This window comes from Chiloscyllium plagiosum, unplaced genomic scaffold, assembly GCF_037043375.1.
Source record: "Chiloscyllium plagiosum isolate Xiang-an unplaced genomic scaffold, Cpla_swu_hap1 HiC_scaffold_20, whole genome shotgun sequence".
Classification (NCBI taxonomy): domain Eukaryota; kingdom Metazoa; phylum Chordata; class Chondrichthyes; order Orectolobiformes; family Hemiscylliidae; genus Chiloscyllium; species Chiloscyllium plagiosum.
The window spans coordinates 10703992-10730310 of NW_028270158.1; the positions used below are offsets into that span (position 1 = coordinate 10703992).

Sequence of the window (26319 nt, forward strand, 5' to 3'; positions counted from 1 at the left end):
AATTCATCCAGAGGGGTTACACAATAACACTATGTTCTGTACAAAGGAATCTGATTGAAACTCTTCCTACATCTTAAAACCATGTCCTTTTAGATGAATGGAACTGATTCTATTTTCAACAATGTACAAAGCTTTGTCATACACGCTGAACCCATTTCCTCCATCCTTTATTAACGTGGTGCAGTTCAACTATGCAGTTTTAATTCCAGTTACTGCAGTGTCAATTACATTGTGTCCGTAACCACAAGATTACAAACAAATGGAAACTGCTTGTCAGATACTCCAGGCACATGAAGGACTCTCACTTAAATTGGTGGAAATACATATTTAGTTAAACTACAACATTGCCAATACAGCTTAGTAGTTAAATATTTGCACAAATTAAGTTGTGTTCAGTGTTTTTTTTTCATTTTTTGTTCATTCTAAGTTGCTGAATCATTAAAAGACAAATACATAATCGCTGGTTTATAAAGTCTGATGCAAAAATAATCTAGTCACAAGATATTCTGATAAAGCAATCACAAACAATGGATCAACTAATTTATGACCAGCACAAATTCAAAACTAATTAATGCCACAGTAATTTAACGTACAAACTGTTTATACTCTGATCTTTCTTTTCTTTCTGAAAAAGGAAATCTCTGGGAGGGGTAAGAGGGGATCCCACAAACAAAAACATAATTCAAGAATGTTGGGGCTGGTCCACCAAGAGGTATAATATAGAGCTTTTGTTCTTTAATTTCCCTACTTAAACAGGTTGAATAGGTTAGCTTCAGTGCTTGAACATTAAGCTCCAGGGAGAGATAATTTTCTCTCCTTTATTCAATGTGGCCTGCAACTTGGAAACGATTGAAAGTGCTCAATGCAAAATCAGAGAGGTTCTGGAGAAACCATTGTTTCTACTTCAATATATTTGTGACCAACTGCCTTTCGGAACTGTGAACCACATCTTCACTAACATTAATACTTGAACAACAACTTCTGTCATATAGCTGACTGCAGGATTCAAAACTCAAGGTTGGATCAGTTTTCTAACTCATTTCCAATATCGCCAGGTCAGGCTCTACAAAGGGAGTTAATGTTTTTAAAACATGAACATCAAGGATGGGGGGAGGGGGGGACCAAATGTAGTGTGTAACTTAATTTCTGAAGTGTAAGTATACTGCCCCCAAAATATTTACAGACAACATCTACAGTAGACAGACTGGGAGCTGGGGCAGGAGTGGTCACAAAGTGCAGACTGATCTTCACTTAAACTGTTGCTCAGGCTCAGTAGGGTTTGAAGTTCCAGTAACTGGAAAATACAGAAATCTGTAAAGACAAATTAAAAACATTGTAGCATCTGATGGAAAACTACACTGAATACTGACTTTTTCCAAACATTCAAACATGCAAGTCATAACATTCAAAATAACTTTTTCTTCAATGAAACTTGATTCCCTCCGTAAAATTAATTAACGTCTCATAAGTAGAAATACTAAAATCACTGAAAATCATACAGTGTGACAGACTCTTAATTAAACCCAACTACAAGATCATTAAATATAGGAGCAAAATTAGGCCATTTGGCCCATCGGATCCACTCCACTATTCAATCATGTCTGATATGTTTCTCAATCCCATTCTTCTGCCTTCTGCCCATAATCCTTGATCGCCTTACCAAATAAGAACTTATCTCTGTCTTAAAGACACTCAATGGCTTGGCCTCCACAGCTCTCTGTGACAATGAGTTCCAGAGACTCACCATCCACTGGCTGAAGAGATTCCTCCTCATCTCAGTTCTAAAGAGTCATCCCTTCCCTCCGAGTCTGTTCCCTCAGGTCCCAGTCTCTCCTACTAGTGAAAACATCTTCTCCGCATCCACTCTATCCAGACCTCTCAGTATTCCCCAAGTTTCAATCCGATCCCCCCACTCATCCTTCTGAACTCAGCATACAGAGCCGCACTCAACTGCTCCTCATATGACAAGTCCTTCATTGCCAGGATCACTTTTGTACACCTCTTCTGGACCCTTCTTCAACACCAACACATCCTTCCTTAGATACAGGGCCCAAATGCAGTCTGACTAGAACCTGATACAGCTTCAGCAGTACACCTCTGCTCATGTTTTCTGGTCCTTGGGAAATGAATGCTAACATTACATTTGCCTTCCTAACTGCCAATTGAACCTGCATGTTAACCTTAAGAGAATCCTGAAGTAAGACTCCCAAAATTCCTTTGCACTTCAAAATTCTGAAGTCTTTCCCCATTTAGAAAATAGACTATGTCTCTATTCTTCCTACCAAAATCTATAACCTCTCAGTTTGACCAAATGGCTTCGAGTTGCATTAATTTGGGCTCAGAGTGACATGTTTCTCAGGTTAGAAGGATTGAAAAGTGGGGAATTCTCAGGGAACTGATAAAATATGTAATGCTCTAGTAATATTTCTCAAAGAGTTATTACAGAGGACATGACAGTGCAGACAGTTTCTCACAGAGCAGCACTGGCAAAAGCAGTGAGCCATTTCAGCTGTTTGCACTTTGCCCAGCAGTGAGGAGATTAATAGAGGGACAGGAATGCGGGTTGAGGGGGGAAAAAAAAAAGGCAGGGGACTGTGCGTGTGTGTTGGGATCAACCAGAACACGTCTTCCCAATATCTGGAGGAACCTAGCTTTGGTGTTTGAAGCCCAGAAGTAACGTAGTGAAATATATCCAATGGAGTTGACTATTGTAACCAGAGCAACAACAGCACTTTAATGTTCCTCCAAGTCCATCATATCACTAGTTTGTTATATAACAGAAAGCAGTCATAATGATATATAGCGTGGAAACAGACCCTTCGGTCCAACTCGTCCATGCCAACCAGATATCCTAAAATTAATCTAGTGCTATTTACCAGCACTTGGGCCATATCCCTCCAAACTCTTCCTATTCATAAACCTATTCAGATGCCTTTTAAATGTTGTAATTGTACCAGCCTCCACCACTTCCTCTGGCAGCTCATTCCATACACGTACCACCTTCTGTGTGAAAAAGTTGCCCCTTCGATCCCTTTTAAATCTTTTCCCCCTCACCCTAAACCTATGCCCTTTAGTTCTGGACTCCCCAACCCAGAGAAAAGACCTTATCTATTCACCCTATCCATTCCCCTCATGATTTTATAAACACCTATAAAGTCACCTCTCAGCCCAATTATGAAGAGGCTATGACAACAATATAAGAAGGTTTTTCTGATTAGTACACGAATTAAGTCGACCATACCTTATCCTTCAGTTGCTGACAAAGCTGCAGTGCGATAGTGAAGAAAACAAGCGTATCATTTAGCCAAGGAACCACACACTCCACTTTGTGCACGTGGCTAACTTCAAATTTCTGGTTGTTCATTTCACTGCAACACAATGAGGAATACACATCAAAATTACTTATTTGCTAACATTATATGTTCTTTTTAGTTCAGAAAGATAGCGCTTGCTGTGTGCTTCACTATTCGTGCAAAGGATGGTCTTTGATGTGGTCACATTAGAGTGGCAGCCTATCCTGGAATTTCAACTCCAACAATTTAGAGCTGAGTTTATAAGCTGCAACTGGACTACTGGAACCAAGGGAGGAAGTGTAAGGAGTGCAAGATTCCTGTCCCCCTTTGTTGGCATTTTCTCTTTTGTCATAGAGACGTACAGCATGGAAACAGAGCCTTCGGTCCAACCCATCCATGCCGACCCAGATATCCCAACCCAATCTAGTCCCACCTGCCAGCACCCGGCCCATATCCCTCCAAACCCTTCCTATTCATCTATTCATCCAAATGCCTCTTTGATATCTGAATGAGTGCATGCCATTCACAGACAAGAGGAGAGATGAGACCTTGTGCATCTCCACCGCAGAGAAGCATCTTGCTCCTGAAAACCAACTTGGGCAGCACATGTACGGTGTGAACCTGAGGAGGTAGGCAAGACAAGCTGCAAACCCCATGCCCCATATTCAAACTGAGTCACGGCAAGGTGCCTATAAAGAGAGGAGACTGCTGCAAGAGCAGAGATATGCCTGTAAATTTGTTTCAAAAGTGCAATTGCCAAAATGCAACATTGCCTGCTGCACCATGTCCATAACACAATACTGAGAAACATAGGTCAGGCAGCATCCAAGGAGACACAGCAAGCTAAAGTTGTGAGTCAAGGTGACTTCATCAGTTGCAGCTCTGATGAAGAGTTGTCTAACTGGAAATGTTAGCTTGCTGTCGCTCTATGGACGCTGACTGATCTGCTGCGATTTCCAGCATTTTATGTTTTCATTATAGATTCCAGCATCTGCAGTAATTTGCTCCTACTAAGAAAAATGAATTGTATTATGGAATTTGATCCCAGGGAAAATCTAGGAAGACCATGCAATAACGCAGTGGTTTGCTTAAGTCAGCAAAAAAAAAACCTAAACAGCCCTGATAATGCTTCTCGACAGCGACTTAGTAAGTGCGTCCCACAAGCCTAGGGTTTTACATTCATTCTGGAGACCCCATGCTACATCCCATGAATCTTCTATTTTGAAAGTGGCAATAAAATGGCAGTTTCATTAAAACCCATTTTCCCAGCCCCCTTCAGTTCCGAAGACGTCAAATTGGACTTGAAATGTCAACTAAGTTTCTTTCTCCACAGCCACAGCCAGACCTGCTGAGTTTCGCCAGCACCGTGTTTATTTCAGATCATCAGCATGTATAGTATATAGCTTTTATTATAATTGTCAATTGTGGCCTTGCCTATTATGTATTTTTTAAAAACAATTAGCTTATGAAGCATCCATATAGATCAGAAAGATCCATCAGAAATGTCAAGTTGCAAATCAGCTAACATCAGTTAGGCTTCATGACATTCTTGCACTCATGCATGGTTGCTTTGATCTTGCATTGCACTGGAACTACTTTGAAGGTAGATGAGAATAAAGAACACCATTCAGTATTTTAGCAAAACATCAAGGTTTTGGTAATGTGATGAATTGTTGGATCCTGTCCTATTTCAAATGACTTTTTTAGTCCTTCACTGAAATTTCACAGCAAACACTTTGAGATACCCACAACGGTGCAACTGAAATGAAAAACAGAAAGCATCTATTCTTCATCACAAAATACATACAGTAAACAAATACTACTGAATCCATTTGAAAGGAATAAAATGTCTTCATAATGCAACACGTGAAGAGAGCGCAAAGAAAGAGCGTGCGAGACAGGCGCAGACTTTGGCTCCTGCTGCTCCTTTCATTCATGTTCAAATGCACCACATTCACAGATATCAAGTGTCACTTTTTCAAATGTTAACAGTGTGCATACAGCACATGGAAAGGATTGTTAGGTTTGGGATACTCCCTAACTTCCAACCTTCACCTTGGAAATTTCATACCAAACCACAATTTGGTCTTAATGGAATTAACGTATCTATTTCCTACATACAAAATTCAGAGGAGCACTTACAACATGGATCCTGGGTTGTGCAGCACAGAGCTCCCAGCAGGTTTGAAATTCTGTAAGGAGAAGGGCAAAGCTTATGAGAAAATGGTTCCAAAAACCACACAAGAACTTCTTTATAATACAGGGCTTTCCAGTCATTTCTCTTCTGGGATAGAATGTTGACAGAAAGAGTGAGAGAGTTATCCTGGAGTTTCCTCCTTCTAGCCAAAGCTAGAGAATCATTTGGCACTTGTTAGATCCTCAAACCTATCAATCTGAGCACTCCCCACGGTTCTGCTGGGGAACAATTGAGATTGGCTGCCTCTGTCACCTTACAGTTTATCTTGCAGGTTCTTGACAACCGACCCTGTACAAGGGGATTAAGAATATCTTTGGAAAAATCAGCAACTTAAAAAGGTTTCCTATGGACCCTACCCCCGTGGCCATATGAATAATATGGCCCTTTCATTCAGATAGAAATTCTAATTAGCGAGCCTTTGCAACCCCAACTCCATCCCATCATGAAAATTGAACAATTTGAGATATAATCACTTATAAAACATAACTCCCAACATCTCGAGAGACTAACTATTCACCTGACATCAAAGGTGCTTCGTCACTATCCACGGGATAGAACATCTGCATCTTTTCCCCAATAAAATAACGTGGGGCCCCATTCAATCCTTTAACAACAAAGCTTGTTATTGGGCACAATTCAGAATAGATCACAAAACACTCTTCGTTGTTAAATGTTACCCTAGATGAAAGCGATAGCCTGAAATATTAACTTACAACCTTCATACTTGTAACGTAAAAGTCTTGCTGTCATATATTACCTTATTCAAATTGGGCTGCAGAAGATGGAGCTGGTAGACAATCAAACAAAGTTTACTCAGATTAATGTAGAAGTTTGCAAAGACATCGCCGGGAAGAGGTGGTGTGAACATTTTCTAAGAGAGAATTAAGATGTGAAGGGATTACAAATAAAAACAATAAGACGTTAGCTTAAGCTGATGAAATGAAAGTTGAATTCCTTAGTATCATTAAGGCTATTTTGGCTCATTATTCCTAGAAAATCCTAACCTATTAGAATATACTGATAAAAGTCATAAAGAGGCATATTAAGATAAATATCTGTTTGCATTACAACAAATTTGGTGTATTTGAGGTGGCTGACTCACTGTGAAGAGGTATCAAACTGTTATGCAGTGACAGGTTTTGTATTGACTTCAGGAGGAGAAGTATCATTCACAATCTCCCTGGCAAGCCATTTATCACAAGGGACAAAACCTAATAACAAAAACTGATACCTTTGACATGGATTTTGATACCAGATAACCTTGGATTACTGCTTGGCACTGCAGCATTCTACAGTTATAGCAGTGCTGTGAAGCTACTGACTTTCCACTAACACTGAAATGATCACTTGTTAAAGTGCGATGGAATAGATGGATGGGAGTGGGATTGGAGAACTGGGGAGGAAGGAGGGAGGGGAGATTGGGGTTTGGAGGGTAAGCAGCAAAGGCAAAGACACTGGTCAGTCACAGGAGTAGGATACATGCTCACCATCAAACTGCTGGAGGCTACTTCTGGGAGTGTCATTGCTGCAGGCGTGGTCAGTCTATTGCGAGCACGGGTTAGCTGCAACATTACTGCATCCATGAGCTTAAAAAGAAAATGCCTTTATCTGATCAGGTGCAGGTAGGCTTTAGGACAGATGAACAATTATTGACAATCTTTTGCATGGCAAACAGAATATTAAGCTTCACTTTAAAAGCAGGTGAGAAAGACATCCTTTCAGTCTACACTGACATTTTATCTTCACTGTGGTTACTAAACTGACTTGTTTCTTGGGTTAGAGTCTCAGCTAAGCTGCTAAGTTGTGCCTTTTTTTCCAATGCAGCTGCAGAATGAGAGGGTGTGCCACAATGATTTTGAAAGGTCACTACCTTCAAAGACAGATCAGAAAACATGCCAGCAAGTCACGTTTATCTCAACATCAGCAGAGAATTGTGCCATATTACAAGTGAAGCAGCTCATAAATGAAAACTAAATGATTTTTAATATTCTGAAGCCAAGGATACACTGCTGCTACTTTATCATTTTGACATTTCAATGATTATGAGCCATTTTATAAATATTTTACAATTAGCATTTGTTAAAATTAGTTTCATTTTGTAATTTTAGACTAAATCGTTTTCTTCTCCTTCCAGTCAGCTTGTAATCAGGACAATTAAGACTTTCCTGTCAAAAATGGATTTTATTTCTCCCTGTTCTGACATCATCAATTCATGCTGGGGATCACAGTCCAACAGCCAGCCTCCAGTCACACCAAAGAGGCTGCACATCTTATTTATAGCTAGATAAGAACATGAGACTAGGAGTAAAAGTAGGTCATTCGGCCCACCTGGTCTGCTCCATCATTCAGGCTGAATCCTCAACTCCACTTTCCCGCCTGTTCCCTATAATCCTTGATTCTGTTATTGATTAAACATTGGTCTATCTCGGCCTTGCATATACTTAATAATACAGTCTCATCAGCCTCCTGTGGTTAAGAACTCCTTAAATTCACTGCCCTGAGGGAAAACAAATCATCATCGGAGACTTAAACTGGCAACTCCTGTCACTGAGGTTACACCCTCTGGTCTGAGATACTCCCACAAGTGGAAACAACCTCTCCGCATCTATTCTGTCAAGGCGCCTAAGAATCCTGAATTGCCTCTCCTTCTAAAGCCCAATGGGTACAGGCCCAAACTAATCAACCTGACCTCATAAGAAGATCCTTCCATACCCAGAAACAGCCCTGTGAACCTTTGCTGGATTGCTTTCAATGTCAGTGTATCTCTACTTAAGATAAGGTTGTGATTCGGAGATGCTGGTGTTGGACTGGGGTGTACAAAGTTAAAAATCACACAACACCAGGTTATAGTCCAACAGGTTTAATTGGAAGCACACTAGCTTTCGGAGCGACGCTCCTTCATCAGTGGGCGGCACGGTGGCACAGTGGTTAGCACTGCTGCCTCACAGCGCCAGAGACCCGGGTTCAATTCCCGCCTCAGGCGACTAACTGTGTGGAGTTTGCACGTTCTCCCCGTGTCTGCGTGGGTTTCCTCCGGGTGCTCCGGTTTCCTCCCACAGTCCAAAGATGTGCAGGGTCAGGTGAATTGGCCATACTAAAAATTGCCTGTAGTGTTAGGTAAGGGGCAAAATGTAGGGGTAGGGGTGAGTTTCGCTTCGGCGGGTCGGTGTGGACTTGTTGGGCCGAAGGGCCTGTTTCCACACTGTAATCTAATCTAATCTAATCAGGTGATTGTGTCAGGAGACAATCACCTGATGAAGGAGCGTCGCTCCAAAAGCTAGTGTGCTTCCAATTAAATCTGTTGGACTATAACCTGGTGTTGTGTGATTTTTAACTAAGATAAGGTTAGATTTAAGGTTAGATTTAAGGTTAGATTTAAGGTTAGATTTAAGGTCAGATTTAAGGTCAGATTTAAGGTCAGATTTAAGGTCAGATTTAAGGTCAGATTTAAGGTCAGATTTAAGGTCAGATTTAAGGTCAGATTTAAGGTCAGATTTAAGGTTAGATTTAAGGTAGTTATGCAGGCCCTTAAGCCCAACAAGTCCACACCGACCCTCCAAAGAGTAACCCACTCAGACCCATTCCTCTACCCTATATTTACCCCTGACTAATGCACCCAACACCATGGGCAATTTAGCATGGCCAATGCACTCCAATCTGCACATCTCTGGGCACTATAGCATGGTCAATCCACCTCACCTGCACATCTTTGGCTTGTGGGAGGAAACTGGAGCACCCAGAGGATACACACACAGACACGGGGAGAATGTGCAAACTCCACATAGACAGTTGCCCGAGGCTGGAATCAAACCCAGGTCCCTGGTGTCTCGAGGCAGCAGTGCTGACCACTGAGCCACCGTGCCACCCTAAATAAGGGAACCAAAACTGTAAACAATACTCCAGCTGCGGTCTGACAAGGGAGTTGTACACAGTTTTAGTTTGATAGTGAGAGTGAGTCAAGATATTAGTGGGAGTGTAGCACCAAGACCCTGTAACGTTTATGAGCACAAGCTGTCAGAAAGTAATAGGGGAAGAAACTCCACCAAACTGGGGCACTCCTGTTGCCAATTTGGCAAAGACTGCAGTGTAGATCGAGCAAACAAACCCACCTGTGCCCCTTAGCTATGAAAACTGGGGCAGAGTGTAACATTTAGAAAGAAATGTTAAAAGACTGTAAGACAGAATATTGAAGTATAATTTGACTTATCCCCATTCCTATTCATTGGGACCTCAGTTACAGGAGTATGTGGGAGGCAGACACGTGTGCATGGATGGTAAGAGGGGGATTGGGGTGTGTCTGGTTTAGCGAGATGAAAGCAGACCCATTCTTTTCCTTTCATAGTTTGAAAGTGAATTTTATCTGTACACAGAGTACCTACAGACAGAAACTACTATGCAATTTAAATCAGTAAAATAACTGATGCCATTGAAATGGTACACAAGGCTTTTTAAAAGAAAGTAATTTAACAAGTAAAGTAGGGATTAGTTATTCAAGGATACTTGCTATTGTGCCAGAAATTCTGACATCTGACTGACCTTGGTGACCTCTGCGCCACTTTTGAACTGATAAGTCTGATCTCTGCTGTTGAGAAGGTACAAGGCCTGTCCGACATGATTCCTGGCATCCTGAATCTGAGAAGTCAGAACGTTAAATGTTGATAAGAGCACAGAAGAATTTGAAGTCGTTAATGGTGGAGAGGATAAGGGGGATGAAAGAGCTCAAAACAAATTAGAAGAAATATTACCATGCGAGAAATGATGGATGCAAAAATACAAGATACATTAGAAAGTAAAAATGTGCACATGGTCCATTAATCTCCAAGTTTCAACCCAACCTTATCTGACCAGCTATAGATGTGGAAATGTGTTGCTGGAAAAGCGCAGCAGGTCAGGCAGCATCCAGGGAACAGGAGAATCGACGTTTCGGGCATAAGCCTTTCTTCAGGAATGGGGAAAGTTTGTCCAGCAGGCTAAGATAAAAGGTAGGGAGGAGGGACTTGGGAGAGGGGCGTCGGAAATGTGATAGGTGGAAAGAGGTCAAGGTGAGGGTGATAGGTCAGACTGGGGTGGGGGCGGAGAGGTCGGGAAGAAGATCTCAGGTTAGGAAGGCGCTGCTGAATTTGATGGATTTGACTGAGACAGGGTGGGGGGAGGGGAAATGAGGAAACTGGTGAAATCCGAATTCATCCCTTGTGGTTGGAGGGTTCCTAGCCGGAAGATGAGGCGTTCTTCCTCCAACCGTCGTTTTGTTGTGGTCTGACGATGGAGGAGTCCAAAGACCTTTGCATTTCCTTTGCAGGTCTTTGGACTCCTCCATCGTCAGACCACAACAAAACGACGGTTGGAGGAAGAACGCCTCATCTTCCGGCTAGGAACCCTCCAACCACAAGGGATGAACTCGGATTTCACCAGTTTCCTCATTTCCCCTCCCCCCACCCTGTCTCAGTCAAATCCATCAAATTCAGCAGCGCCTTCCTAACCTGAGATCTTCTTCCCGACCTCTCCGCCCCCACCCCAGTCTGACCTATCACCCTCACCTTGACCTCTTTCCACCTATCACATTTCCGACGCCCCTCTCCCAAGTCCCTCCTCCCTACCTTTTATCTTAGCCTGCTGGACAAACTTTCCCCATTCCTGAAGAAGGGCTTATGCCCGAAACGTCGATTCTCCTGTTCCCTGGATGCTGCCTGACCTGCTGCACTTTTCCAGCAACACCATTCCAGCTCTGATCTCCAGCATCTGCAGACCTCACTTTCTCCTCCAGCTATAGATGTGGCGATACTGACTATTTTAAGAGAGTAAAACACTACTCCAGTTTTGTGAGCAGCACAGTGGCTCAGCGTTTAGCACTGCTACCTCACAGACCAGGGACCCGGGCTCGATTCCAGCGTTGGGTGACTGTGTGGAGTTTGCACATTCTCCACGTCCGTGTGGTTTCCTCCTAGTGCTCTGGTTTCCTCCCAGTCCAAAGATGTGCAACTTAGGTGGATTGGCCATGCTAAATTGCCCACAGTAATCAGAGTTCTTAACCGTGGTACTCCACTCTCATTTATGATGAACAGGATATTTGGTCCAACTGCTCCACACAAGTCTTCTCAACCTTATTTAATTTCACACCCCATTTGTCTATTTCATTCTCCCTCATGAACTTAGGATATTCAGTAGCTAAGGAAGCACTCAAATACCAAAAACCTTACACTACTGTATAGTTTCATATTTTACAAACTAACACAAAAAAGATTGAGGTTCCCTAAACATGCACCGAGTACAGGTCATGTGCTCAACTATGATGCATATTAATCACTTTTACTATACTGATCAAAAGGCATCCAGACTTTTGGATTCCCAATTAGTTATGTATGGCTGGAGGCAAATGTGTTTACAATATCATTCCAACTCATTCAATTATTTTTTTATAAAAGGCTCTTGGCATCGACGAAGGAGCAGCGTTCTGAAAGCTTGCGATTTCAAATATACCTGTGGGACTATAACCCAGTGTGGTGTGACTTCTGACTTTGTCCACCCCAGTCCAACACCGGCTCCTCCACATCATTCTTATGTAAGAAATACCAGGATTCACAACAGGACCTCTTTTTAAAAGTATAAGCTTTATTTCAATTCTGAAGAAGAAACAAGAACAATTTAAAATATTTGGTAAAAGAAAAAGTGTGACCTAAAGAACAATGTTTACACATGATGATCGATTAAGGTCTGGAATGCACTGCCTAACAGTGTAATGCAGGCAGGTTCAACTGAAGAACTCAAAGGGAAATCAGATTGTTCTTTTTTGAAAAGGAACTAAGTGCAGGGTTACTGGAAGGCAGGGAAGTGGTGCTAAGTACATTCCTCATTTGGAGAACTGGTTAAGACATGAGGAGTTGAATGGCCTCCTATTCTTTCACCACTTGGAGATAATGGATTTGAAGCAATAAAAAATGATTTGCAGCACAGAAAATCCCTAGTTTGGAAGCAGGCCATTCAGCCCATCAAGTCAACACCAGCCATCCAAACAGCATCCCACCCAGACCCACCCCTTACTCTCTCTCTATAACCCTGCATTTCCCATGGCTAAGCCACCTAGCCTGCACATCCGTGGACAGTACAGACAATTCAGCATGGCCAATCAATCTAACTTGCACACCTTTGCACTGTGGGAGGAACCCAGAGGAAACCCACGCAGACACGGGGAGAACATGCAAACTCCACATAGACAGTCACACGAGACTGGAATTGAACCCGAGTCCCTGGCACTGAGGCAGCAGTGCTAACCACTGAGCATGAAACAGATGACGGACTTCATACTGGAGGGCAAGTGGGCCTAGACAATAGTAAGTTCACAAAGAACGCTCAGCAGGTCAGACAACACCTGTGGAGACAGAAACTGAATTAACATTTCATCCTGATGACTTGTTAAATCAGAACTCACCATACAGAGTCACCAACCTGTTCCTCATCTCCACACATTTTCTGTTTTCAGTTCAAACTGTTTCAGCTATAACTGCTGAAAATACTGGACCAGGATTAAACCTAACTTCCCATCCGTAGATCTTTCATTACTATTGAAATCATTTTCGGTATTTCTTTTCCCTTCCGAACTTCCCTTCCACCCTTCAGGGTAGAATAAAGGAAACAGCAAGTAACAAAAAAGGATCCAGTTTCACAGCTGCAGAAGGTGAAGTGATATTGTGGTCTATTTTTTAAATAGGTTAAATAATAGCACAAAGAAAAAAGTGTCAAACCATAGAGGAGTCTGGCACAGAGAAATCAACTTGGAGAGAGCGAGGTTCGCAGATGCTGGAGATCAGAGTTGAGGGTGTGTTGCTGGAAAAGCACAGCAGGTCAGGCAGCATCCGAGGAGCAGGAGAATTGACATTTCGGGCCAGGGCCCTTCATCAGGCACAGAGAAAGTCCAGTGTTTCGGTCCCAGTCAAAACAGAAAAATAAAAGCGAGCCATCCATTTTCAAACTTCAGGTGCAGATCCAGGTACTTTTAAATGATTGGAGGGTTTATGCCCACACCACACTGTCTGTAATTTCAGACACCCACCAACATATGGGTAAAAAGGTTTTTCACAAGGTTCCACTAATCCTTCCACCATTAAACTATACTCCTAGTAACTTATTTCTCCTTTAAGCCATGATCATTACCCTAATAGTATCTTTTTGGTCTTTAACAAGTAACCAGACTAAAGAATGGATAACTACATACAGTGACGAAACATGCGGTTGTAAAGAGTGCTTTTACCTGCTGCAGTTTCCATTGTTTGTCCTCCCTGAAGGTACAATGCAAAACTTGGTTGTGTTTTGGCAGTCTCAGATTAATGTCCTATTGTAGAGGAAAGAGATGCAGTTAAATTACAGCCACCGCCTCTTGGACACAGTTGGGGCTCGGTGACCTGTTCATATTTGCACAATTAGATGTTGCTGTGTCCATACATCACAGCTAAAGCACAATTGTCACTCCAGCCATATACATTATTCATGATTAAATAGAAACAATGAGGTTAAGTAGCTTGCTTTCACTTCCAAAATTATCAACTTATTACATATTTCATAGAGTAAAGGATAATATTCTCCCTGATTAGAAACTGCAATTTCATTCAATTATTCCAACAACAAAGTGCAAATGAAAAAAAGTAGCCATTCTTTTAACTACTCTTTGTTTGAGCAAGACGACTTCAACATGGCCCCATGGATTTTTTCTTAAATCGAGGAAAATGACTGCTTCCATCTAGTTACTCTTCCTTTTGCTTCCTAGTCCCTCATCAAACCGAGACTTTGTTCTGGCCTTAAGAGGTTCTTGGGCTCCGAGGAAGGGTCACTGGACATGCAGCGTTAACTCTGTTTTCTCTTTGCAGGCGCTGCCTGGATCTGCTGAGTTTTCCCAGCAATTTGTTTGTGTTTCTGATTTCCAGCATTCGCAATTTTTTCAGTTTTCTTTTAAGCGTGCAAGTGCCTGGTTTCAAATGATGCTCTCTGAAATTGCCTCTAGGAGCAGTGCATGACTGAGCCAAGAATAATTCCTTCCCAATTTTCTCTTTTCTTCTATATGGGGGTAGCTGATGTTTTGGCTTGGCTCTTTGTAAAATTTGCAAAACTGGGGCACTTGGAAATCTACAGTGTTCACAATAGTTAGCACAATGCAAAAACTGTGCATTGCTAACAACAACCTCAAATAAAAAGCACCTTATTTTGGGAAATATGTTTCAATCTTACACACTGCATTAGAATAAAGTTAAAAATCACACAACACCAGGTTATAGTCCAACAGGTTTAACTGGAAGCACACTAGCTTTCGGAGCGACGCTCCTTCATCAGGTGATTGTGGAGGGCTCGATCGTAACACAGAATTTATAGCAAAAATTTGCAGTATGGTGTAACTGAAATTATACATTGAAGAAAACTGTTGGACTATAACCTGGTGTTGTGTGATTTTTAACTTTGTACACCCCAGTCCAACTCCAAATCATGCATTAGAATAGATGGGCTTCAGATTGGTAATGACAGGTCGGCGCAACATCGAGGGCCGAAGGGCCTGTACTGCGCTGTAATGTTCTATGTTCTAGAATTTCTTCAGGTTTCAAATGCAAAGTGGTGAACGCCATAATTCTTATAGAAGTCAAAGGGACATGAAAGAATATTCATACACGTGTAGATTTTCTCCTGGTCAGTCATTATTCCAGAGTAGATGGGAACTGCACAAGGAGACCCTGCAAAACCCCATCATACCACAGAGGGAACTGCTCAGGAAATACATTTTCCTATGAGAAATTCCTTGATGCCTGGAATCCTCCAAAAGTCTCAATTTAAACTGGAGACTGCAGACAGTTGCAATGAAGTTCAGTAAAACAGTGACTCGGGAAAAGTGAAGACTATCAAATGTACAGTTTTGCAACATATTCAACTGACCCCATAGTTAGCTCATACACTCCCAACTACACCTGTTGGGACCTGATCTCCTCTCCCCTCCACAAAACCCACCATCCCCCCAAAGAATGAGCCCAGTGCCACCACTCCGGCGCAATAACGATACCAGCCCACCCAACCAAACCTGATTTATCCCATCCACCTTGATATTCCCGAATCACTGCATCACTTAACTTGCCACACTGCGACTTGGCATCCCACCTGGTATCCTACTCCCTATAATCCCACCCACCTAGTACCCTACCCCCATTACCTGGCATCCTTCCCATCTGGCGTGCAACACTCTGATCACATTGGCATCACACTGACATTATCTATTTGCTGTTTGACAGCATCTATGATGGGAGCTGTCAAACTTTGAAATATCAGAATACGGTCGCTGACTGCTGTGAAAAAGGGATATGGTTATCCTACTCCTGACAGTTCAGTGCCGTGGAAGAACTGTTGAATGGAAGTATAGCTCTGCACTTCTGGTGAAGTCCTGAATCGCCCAGAAAATTCAAATCTGGCAGTGTGTTAAATTTTCATAACCCCCCAAAAAAACCCAATACGGTGCTCGTCCAAAGGCTTGTTTTCTTTCCATTCATTGACTACAGGGCAGATGCTGTCAGTAAGGCTACCATTTATTACCCAGCCCTATCCAACTGAGTGGCTTCCTCAGCAATTTCAGAGGCCAGTTAAGTGTCACAATGTTGTTCTATGTCTGGAGTCAGATGTAGGCCACGCCAGGTATTCAGGGCAGACTTCAGAATGCAACAAAGGACAAAACTGAATCAGGTGCATTTTCATAAAAATCCAATGGTTTCATAATTTTTAATAAAAACTTAATTTAATTCTAAATTGATTTAAATTACTAAACGTAAGCTCATACTCATTTACGGCATTACATTCCAGTATGATCGGTTCCATTTTAACAAAACTATATCAGCACTGAGTCATATTTTCAGTAAGATCTAAAAGTATAGTATATGAGTCTGTGTTGACTTCATCTTCATGGTTTTTGTACTCACAGCCTGAGTCAATGCATCACCCTGCAATGTAAGGACACCCTTCACCTGGTCAGTTCTGGAAAAGAAAACAAAAAAAAAATCTCAGAAAATACTTTTTTTTAACTCAAATGGGTTGGATTTAAATTTATGCTTAAGCTGAATTAAAAAAAACAATATGTATGGTTTGTATACACAAATCATAATTGTCCAAGGAAAATAGTGACCAAAAGCTTCAGTTAATCTCTTGATCTTGCTCTTCCTGATTTTTAGCTAGGAAACCAATATACAATAACCTCAATTACTTCAAATAGTACATGACATTTCCTCTTTTGCTACTTCTAATGTGCAATGAGCTTTTGCTGGAGGGGAGAAATTTAATGGATACTGTTGCCACATCCAGAGCAGTACATGGTGCAAGACAGCAACACCCTAATTCTCTGACTTAATACTAACATCAAGGGAGGCTCCATTTCATAAAGAGTGGTATTCAGCCAGAGGAAAAAATACTTACTGTTTTAACTAACTTTAAGTTAGTGTTTGATGAAGTAACAGTGTTAATGAAGGCAGTGTGGTTTATGTGCTAACATCCTGGACTCGCCAAATAAACAGTGGCTACAAGAGCAGGTCAGAGTCTGGGAGCCCTGCTTCGAGTAACTCACCTCCTGACTCCCCAAATCCTGCCCACCATCAACAAGGCACGAGTCAGGAGTGCGATGGAATACACCCCACTCACCTGGATGGATGCAGCTCCAACAACATTCAAGAAGCTTGACATCATCCAGGACAAAGCAGCCGCTTGATTGGCACCACACCCATAAGCATCCACTCCCTCCAACAACAAAATTCAGTAGCAGCAGAATGTACTATTTACAAGATGCACTGCAGAAATTCACAGAAGATGCTTAGAAAGTACCTTCCAAACCCACAACTACTTCCGCCCAGAGGGAAAAGGATTGCAGCACCGTCCAAACCCACGACCACTTGCAGCTAGATGGACAAGGGCAACAGTTATGTGGGAACACTACCACCTGCAAGTTCCTTTCCAAGCCACTTACCATTCTAACTGGGAAATACATCCCCATTTTTGCCACTGAGCCAGATTCCTGTAATTTCCTCCCTAAATGCATTGTGGGTCTATCTCAATTGCGGACTGCAGTGGTGGAACACAATAGTTCACCACTACCTTCTCAAGGGGCAACTTGGGATGGGCAATAAATGCTGATCCAGCCAGCAACACCCACATCCCATGAGTGATTAAAAAAAAGAGCTTTCAAAAGGCTCTTATAAAGTGCTGGCAATGAGTACCGAACCCTATTCTGGGCAACACTAAGAAATAAAGGAACAACTATACAATGGGTTCAGCGGAGATTGGTTCCAGGGCTGAGGGACTTCAGTAACAAAGGTAAATTGTTGAAACTAAGGCTATTCTAATTAAAATGAAGGCCAAAAAGGAGATTTTGATAGCAGTGTTGAATATTACGAGGACTCTGGACAGAGAAACAGAGAGAATTTGCATCCTTTGGCAGAGAGTCAAAAACCAATGGACACCAATTGCCGAAGGAGCTGGAGGCAACATGAGGAAACAGGTTTGTACATAAAGAGTAGTTATAACTTGGAATGTGCTGCCTGAGGGTGAGATGGAGGCAGATTTAATTACAGCTTTCAAAATGGAATTGGATATATTATCAGGAGAAAGAAAAAGAAATGGGGTCAGGGTGGGAAGAGTTGAGTAGCTTTTACACGACAGTGGCAGGAATTCGAGAGGACACCTGCTGTGCGATTCTAAATCCATGTGGCTCAGTGGTTAGCACTGCTGCCGCACAGCACCAGGGTCCCAGGTTCAATTCCATCCTCGGGCGACTGCCTTGGTGGAATTTGCACATTCTGCCCATGTCTGCGTGGGTTTCTCCAGATGCTCCTGTTTCCTCCCACAGTCCAAAGATGCGCAGGTTAGGTGAATTGGCCATGTTAAATTGCCCGTAGTGTTAGGTGCATTAGTCAGAGGGGGGTGGGTTGCTCTTCGGAGGTTCGGTGTGGACTTGTTGGGCGGAAGGGCCCGTTTCCACACTGTAGGGAATCTAATCTAATCTAAAGACAACCAACTTGAACACCAAATGTTTGAAACAATCACCACCACCTGATATTAGACCAGTTGCTCTAAGAATCACATTTCCATGAAGATTCGCCCACATGCTGCACCAAGGACTGCAAAGATCAAGGGATACACAATCAAACGTTATTCAAAGTTAAGCCCATAAACTAGGAATATACAGGATCAGATAGAACCATTTCACCCGATCAGATCAGCCCCTGTACTCAACAGAACAGTCTTATTTCCCACTTTATTTTCTAGACAAATCTTGGAATTAACCATCTGTCTCAATCGCACACCCAGGCAGTTTTTTTTTTAAAGCTTTTCAATGATCGTCAGCATGAAAAAGTTAGAACTATGCTACCCATCCTCGGCTTCACCAACAATCTAGAGGCTAAGGTACCAAGTTTCTCAGGGTTCAACTATTCATTGCCCTCAGAATCTCAAAACGATTTCCTCAGTGTTCGACCTTTTCTTCAGCTTACCTTCCTTTGGAAGTCTAATCGCAGCCTTTCATAAATGGTAGATACATCATGCTAGACCATTTAAAGAAGTTTGAGAACTGAAGCAAGTCACTTCCTTACATGAAAGTACTGCAGATAACTAAGTGAAAGTGAACACTATTGGTCACTCAATCATCCTAAGAATGTTAGGAGAAGCAGCACTGGAAGATGGCTGGGAACAAGTGGCTTGGCTCAGGGAATTGGTGGCACAGGGATCCTACAAAGAGAGGAAAACAGAATTGGAGATTTAGGGGAAAGGAAAACATGAAACAAGCAAAAGTTGAAAGTAAGATCCAAAACAGGTCAAAATGAATAAAGAGAACTCAACAACAACAACAAAAAAAAAACACTAGTTAGTCACACTATACACTCTATGCAAAGCATCTTGCAGGTGATCACAGAAAGAATATTTAATGCTCAGGTAGCTTGGACAAATTTAGAAATAAGCAATCTTTTACAGAGCCTCCAAATCCAAAGCAGTCACCACTTATTTTAATTAAATAATCTTTTCCATCAATTTGATTCATCGGTTGGGTACTCTCGGGGATGCGCATCGATAAAGGAAATTTGCTATTCTTTGAACATGGCTTGCAAGTGACAATGATCGCTGCTTGAATATAGCACAAACTGAAATCAACTGCTTACGCTGAGCTTCCCAGTTTGAAGTTCTCCTGTCTGGTTTGACCTTCAGGACCAGTAGCTGACAGAGTAAAACGTCGGGAAGCCTCCTGCACAAGAGGAGTTCATTATTAATGTGAAAGTAAACAGCAAACCAAGCATTACAATTACATTTTTTTTAAATTTGTGATGGGATGTGGGGATCACTGGCTAGGCTAAATTTGATTGCCCTGAAGATGCTATGAGCTGCTTTCTTGAACTGCTGCCAGTCCTCTTGGCACGAGGACACCCAACATTATCAAAAGCAATACACATATGCTGACAATTCCTGGTTTCCTCCCAAAATCCCAGACTGACAGATTTGGTGAAGTGGGTTAAAACATATTTGATGGAACTAAAATGGTGGCTAACATTCTCCTCGATTCTCCCTGCATGGGAAGGTAGTAGAGACAAAATAAAAACTCGCAACCTTTAAAATTTGTATGGGTGAGCACTCGAAACAATCAAGGCTGTGGGCCAATTTCTGTAAAGTGGAATTTGTGTAGATAGATTGATGCAGACTTGATGGACCAAAGGGCCACACATCACTCAAATCAGGTCCCAAGATGTGCGCAAATCAGAGAATTGCTAATATTCACTGACAATTCAGAAGTTTGGATGAGAGCAAAATCTATTTGCTTCAACTGTTTCAGTTACGATTTAATGAAACAATGGGTTCAATCAGATAGTGGAATCAATGTGTTTAAAACATATGCCGGCAGCAACCGCACTCCTTGATAAATGTGAAGAGGCACAGTTCCTGACAGAGGACGAGGTTAAGGTCACCAGGAAAGTACTGGGCTATATTACATAATATCTTTAGAAGGAAGGAAGTTAGTCGGGCAAGGGTGAGAGATGACTTATGCTGATGATGAATTCCATCATGTATTTTGTTGAACAGTTTCATATTCTGGTGTAATGATTAGATTAGATTCCCTACAGTGTGGAAACAGGCCCTTCGGCCCAACCTGTCCACACCGACCCACTCCCAACTCATCTCCCTGACTATGGGCAACTTAGCACGGCCAATTCATCTGACTTGCACATCTTTGGACTGAGAGGAAACCCAGGCAGACACGCGGAGAATGTGCAAACTCCACACATACAGTCACCCGAGGCTGGAATTGAACCTGGGACCCTGTGCTGTGAGGCAGCAGTGCTAACCACTGAGCCACCATGCCACCCCAATGATAATTATACTGTCTACCTCATCACCCAATAAAAAGCAAAGACAGGATTTCTTCCATTCTTACTTAATGGGAAAGTCGCCATAAGAGCACAAAACACAGATGTTAAACATTTTGGTCTGCTCTTATTTTGGGTTTCCAATATCCACAGTATTCTGCGCAAACCAACTCCTAGCTATTCAATCGCAGCTGACAAAATAGTTAACTGGCCAAAAGGTGTTGCCACAAAAACAGCAGAAAAGATGAAAGATCCTGACGGATTAAGCAAAAATAAATGGATTCAGCATGATGTTGATGCTTAGCAAGGTCAATACCATTTACATCGGGATACAATGCAGTAAGTATTCAAACTCTTTCACAAGGAGAAAATTGTTAGCTTTTAAAATTACATTCTGTATTACAGAATTATTAATTAAATTACATATTTTCCAAGTGCAGGCTGGTTATTTGTGTATATGCACAGCAATGACCTCAGCTCTTTCAAACTTCCCAGTAACAACCGTACAAGCACGACTGGAGAAAAAAAGGAGACAAAGGTCAAAGACCAAAGGTCGAATTAAAAGCTCCTAATGAAGAGAAGGGGAAAACAGCCTTCACACTGGTATGCAGGGCATAACAATGTCTGGTATGCAGCACACTTTCAGTTATGATTTGATGAAACATTGGTTCATTCAGATAGGGAATCAATGTGGCCCAAGCAGATGTTGCAAGAACAACTGCACTTCTCGATAAGTATGAAGAATGGATTTATGACTTTCAGCCCAAAACCAGAATTTTGCAAATAAATATCAAAGTTATTGGTCATGTAAAGGTCAATCATAGCTTTCTAGGAACCAAACAGTGTTGTGGTTGTTAACTATTGACTAGTAATTATTAAAGGTACATGCAGAAACTTTTAGATTTTCTCTCCGGCAATTCTAGTGGCAACCTTCCAACCAATTGACAAGATGAATGTGCACAACTGAACAGCAACAAGCACAGGGTTTTGTTTAAAATGAAAATTGCAGCAATCACCAGGACGAGTGATAATTGTGCTGCAGCGAGAGGTTAAATATTTCCAAGACTGAAGAAAATTAGCCAATAAACTGGAAATGATGCAAAACAAAATGTGCCAGAGGAAGACTGAGTCACGGGCTTCAATTGAGGGAAAGGAAGTGGTACAACAGGCTAATATGCACTGACAAAGCGGTAATACGATTATCAATGGAGCCGTTAGATTCGTTTCTTAAGTGAAAATAGAATTCAAGTTCAGAGCCAGATAAGGCACTGGCTCGAAGAACAAATACAACTTAATATTTTATCAAAAGTAAAATATTTCACAGCGGCTGCCACTTGAACTCAATGGCAAAATCAACTTGGTCAGCTGATTATAAAGAGGAGAACTGGAAGAGCTCGCTCACATTGGAAATACAGACAATACACCAGCAAACTTTGACATACAAACTACAAAAGGCAGTCACTGAGATGAATGACAATGCTGCCCTTGTAAAGACTGGCTGTGTGAAAACACTGGTCACAACGGTTCCATCTTGCTTGGTATATGGGCACAGAATTAAAGTGAACCGTGACACCCCAATCACAGAAATCTTCTTAAAGAGAAATTTCAGAAAGATGCTGCTGCCCACATTTACAAGAAAGGCTGGCTGGGCTAAGGCAGTCATAAGAACTGGACTGTAAAAGTGCAAAACCTGAGACAGAGGGATCACGCAAAACAAACGTTTGCTTTTCTGGGACACAAACAGATCGGAGCTTGTTGACAGTGTAGTCCGTGATGAGAGATCAACCTGTTGACATGGCCAAGATTAGAGTGGTGCTGGAAAAGTACAGCAGGTCAGGCAGCATCCGAGGAGCAGGATTTCCTGATGAAGGGCCCTGGCCCGAAATGTCGATTCTCCTGCACCTCGGATGCTGCCTGACCTGCTGTGCTTTCCAAGCACCACTCTAGACTCTGATCTCCAGCATCTGGAGTCCTCACTTTCGCCTGTTGACATGGCAGTTATTCTAGTGTTATTCAGCCCAATGGTATCAATAGTGACTGGTTGTTGAATGATACCACAGGAATTATTAATAATACAGAAAAATGCAAACGTTGTAGGGACCAATTGTTGAGTGATTTAGTGGTCAGAGTGATTTTGAAAGATTTCAACACAGTAGTTTAATTTGTTTTAAGATGTTAATACTATGTACATTTCAATGAGTACAGTCTGTAAAACTTCAAAATAAATGTTAGGGAATTAATATGAATTCTTTAGCATTGCTGGTTTTTACTTTATTTCATGGTGAAAATCTTCTTTTGGACCTTCATCAAGCATGCCTGTTAATCACTCAAAAACATGACCTGTGGATAAAAGTTAATCCATGACAACTGGTCTAAAGAACTTGGTTACAATCATTTGATCTGTACACAAGAATGTAATTAAAGTTATGTGCTTTATTACAGAACATTGCAATGCTAAGCAGGAAGTAAACATGATTAAAAATGTAGTTTCTGGACAGCTGTTGATGGAACATTAAAATTCATAAGCACATGCATGCAAGAGAGGTGCATTACCTTTAAAACATCCTTCAGCTGTTTAAGGACAGCGTGAACTTCTTCTCGCAGTAACCATTTAAATTCCTCCTCCTAAAATATTGCAAAAAATGACAATATAAATATTTAACCACATACATCATTTGCATACAACATGCATGTGTATGTATGTGCACTTGTGAGGGGACAGGATCGGGGGTTGGTGGTGGTGGGTAGGTAGAGGAGAGATAGTTTTCCGTTAAAAGTAAAACAATCTGACACGTCATCAGAACCAGACTGCTTGCAACATAGGTTTATAGAAACTGGAGCAAATATAGGAGGGGCATTGGTGACAATTTTGCAAAACTCCTTACATCCTGGAAGAGTTCCAGCAGATGGGAACATTGTATATGTGATACCTTTCCTCAAGAAAGCATTGAGACAGAAAGCAGGAAACTACAGGCTCATTTGTCGAACAGCTGTCAGAGCAAAACTGCCAAAATGTATTATTAAGCAGCTAAGATAGTTTGATAGTCATATCATGTCAGACTTAGTCAACGTGATTTTATTTCTGTGACAAGCAAGGTGGTAAAGGGAGAATTCAGCAGAGGCAGTGGACTTGGACTTCCAATTGGCTTTTGATTTAAAAAAGCTATACAAAAGATTACTAGACAAGATAAAAGCATGAGGATATAACATATTAGCATGGATAAAGGATTGGTTAGCAAACAGGAAGCAGAGTACAGATACATAGATTTTATTTGAGTTGGTATGATCTAATTATTTCACCTAACGAAGGAGCAGCACTGCAAAAGCTTGCAATTTCAAATAAACCTGTTGGATTATAACCTGGTGTCATGTGATGCCTGACCTTGTCCACCCCAGTCCAACACTGGCATCTCCACATCACTGATTTAATTAGTGCGACTATATCAACTATTTATAATCCAGATCAGTGACCTGAATGAAGGGACAGAGTGCACGGTAGTCAGATTTGCCAATGACACCAAGATAAAGAGGAAAGGAAGCTGCCATGATGGGGTAGACAGGTTGCAAAGGAATGCACACAAGGGAAAGGGAGCAGGCCAAATGTGGCAGATGGAATATAATCTGGGAAAATGTCTGGAACTTGTCTGCTTTGACAGGTGGAATAGAAAAACAATGCTACTTAAAATAAAGATAGATGGTAGTGCAGAGGGATCTGGGTATCGGGTATACAAATTCCTACAAGTTAGATGTGGTACAAATGATTAGGACACCAAATGGAACATATTGCTCCCTAATGAGGAATGGAATATTGAAGTAAGGAAATTTCACTGCAGCTGCAAAACCTGTGAGTGACGCCACATCTGAAGAACTGTGCAGGGTTTTGATTTGCTTATTTGAAAAAGATGACTGCATGAGAATCTGTTCAGAAAAGGTTCATTCGCTTTATTCCTGGGACAAAGGGCTTAGTTTAAGAAAGAATCAGCAAGTTGGAGTTTAGAATAAGAGGTGATCTTATTGAAACATATAAGAAACTGAGTGAGTTCGATAAGAGTGAATACCAGGAGGTTCCCCCCTGTGGGGAAGACTAAAACAAGGAGATAGTTTAAGAATATGAGGTATGCCTTTTAAGTCACAGAGGTAATGACTTTTTATTGTTATGCAAAATTCACTTTCCCAGAAGGCAGTGGAATCTGGGTCAATGAATTAATTCAAGGTAGAGTTAGACTAATCCTTGATGGACAAGGAAGTCAAGAATTATGGGATGTTGCCAAGCAGATATAAGGCCACAATCACGATCCTACTGAATAGCAGAGCACCTCAGGGCGTCAAATGGCTTAATCCTGCTTTGAAGCCTTATGATCCCAAGATGAATGGAAAACAGACAATAATACCATAGACTCTAGCAACCCATCAGCAAACTGCAGTATCAACCAATCATAATACAGAACAATTTATACCCTTACAATAGAGATTTATGCTGTGAAGTTATAGACTTGTCACATTTTAGTTTTATTACTGTGGATACAGTGACCTGGAACTAGCAGTCTGCTCACACAGAATTAAATATATCCAGACATCCTAACCAACTTCATATTACATTCCCTTCACCAGCAACAAGTATTTTGCTTTTGTCTTCTGTAAAGAGATTTTTTTTTTGAAACTAAGCCCACCACAGAGTCAGAGATGTACAGACCCTTTGGTCCAATTCGTCCATGCTGACCAGATATCCTAAATTAATCTCGTCCCATTTCCCAGCATTTGGGTGGCACGGTGGCACAGTGGTTAGCACTGCTGCCTCACAGCGCCGGGGACTCGACTTCAATTCCCGCCTCAGGCGACTGACTGTGTGGAGTTTGCATGTTCTCCCAGTGTCCGCGTGGGTTTCCTCCCACAGTCCAAAGGTGTGCAGGTCAGGTGAATTGGCCATGCTAAATTGCCCGTAGTATTAGGTAAGGGGTAAATGCAGGGGTATGAGTGGGTTGCGCTTCGGCGGGTCGGTGTGGATTTGTTGGGCCGAAGGGCCTGTTTCCACACTGTAAGTAATCTAAGTAATCTAATCTAAGTAACCATCCCTCTAAATCCTTCCTATTCATATACCCATCCAGATGCCTTTTCAATGCTGTAATTGTACCAGCCTCCACCACTTCCTCTGGCAGCTCATTCCATACACACACCACCCTCTGCTCGAAAAAGTTTCCCCTTAGGTCCCCTTTAAATCTTTGCCCTCTCACCTTAAAGCTATGGACTTCCCCAGCCCAGGGAAAAGACCTTGTCTATTTATCCTATCTATGCCCCTCATGATTTTATAAACCTCTCTAGGGTCACCCCTCAGCCTCCAACGCTCCAAGGAAAACAGCCCCAGCCTATTCAGCGTCTCCCTATAGCTCAAAACCTCCAACCCTGACATCATCCTTGTAAATCTTTTCTGCACCCTTTCAAGTTTCACAACATCCTTCCTATTGCAGGGAGACCAGAA

At 41.8% G+C, this 26319-nt stretch overlaps 1 protein-coding gene across 2 annotated transcripts in view; it reads right to left on the reverse strand.

The window, feature by feature from the left end:
• Window positions 1–592: 592 nt before the first annotated feature.
• rogdi (rogdi atypical leucine zipper) overlaps window positions 593–26319 on the reverse strand; it is a 30954-nt gene continuing 5227 nt past the window's right edge. The window contains exons 2-11 of one of the 2 annotated variants that reach the window (XM_043712033.2): window positions 23397–23468; window positions 19647–19729; window positions 16428–16482; window positions 13736–13816; window positions 10027–10122; window positions 6978–7076; window positions 6248–6361; window positions 5436–5485; window positions 3242–3368; window positions 593–1311 (exon numbers count right to left, since the gene is read on the reverse strand). In XM_043712033.2, the coding sequence (XP_043567968.1) occupies window positions 1270–1311; window positions 3242–3368; window positions 5436–5485; window positions 6248–6361; window positions 6978–7076; window positions 10027–10122; window positions 13736–13816; window positions 16428–16482; window positions 19647–19729; window positions 23397–23468 (819 nt within the window). In that variant the 3' untranslated portion in view covers window positions 593–1269. The remainder of the gene's footprint in view (window positions 1312–3241; window positions 3369–5435; window positions 5486–6247; window positions 6362–6977; window positions 7077–10026; window positions 10123–13735; window positions 13817–16427; window positions 16483–19646; window positions 19730–23396; window positions 23469–26319) is intronic. The other variant, XM_043712037.2, reaches the window with a different exon arrangement.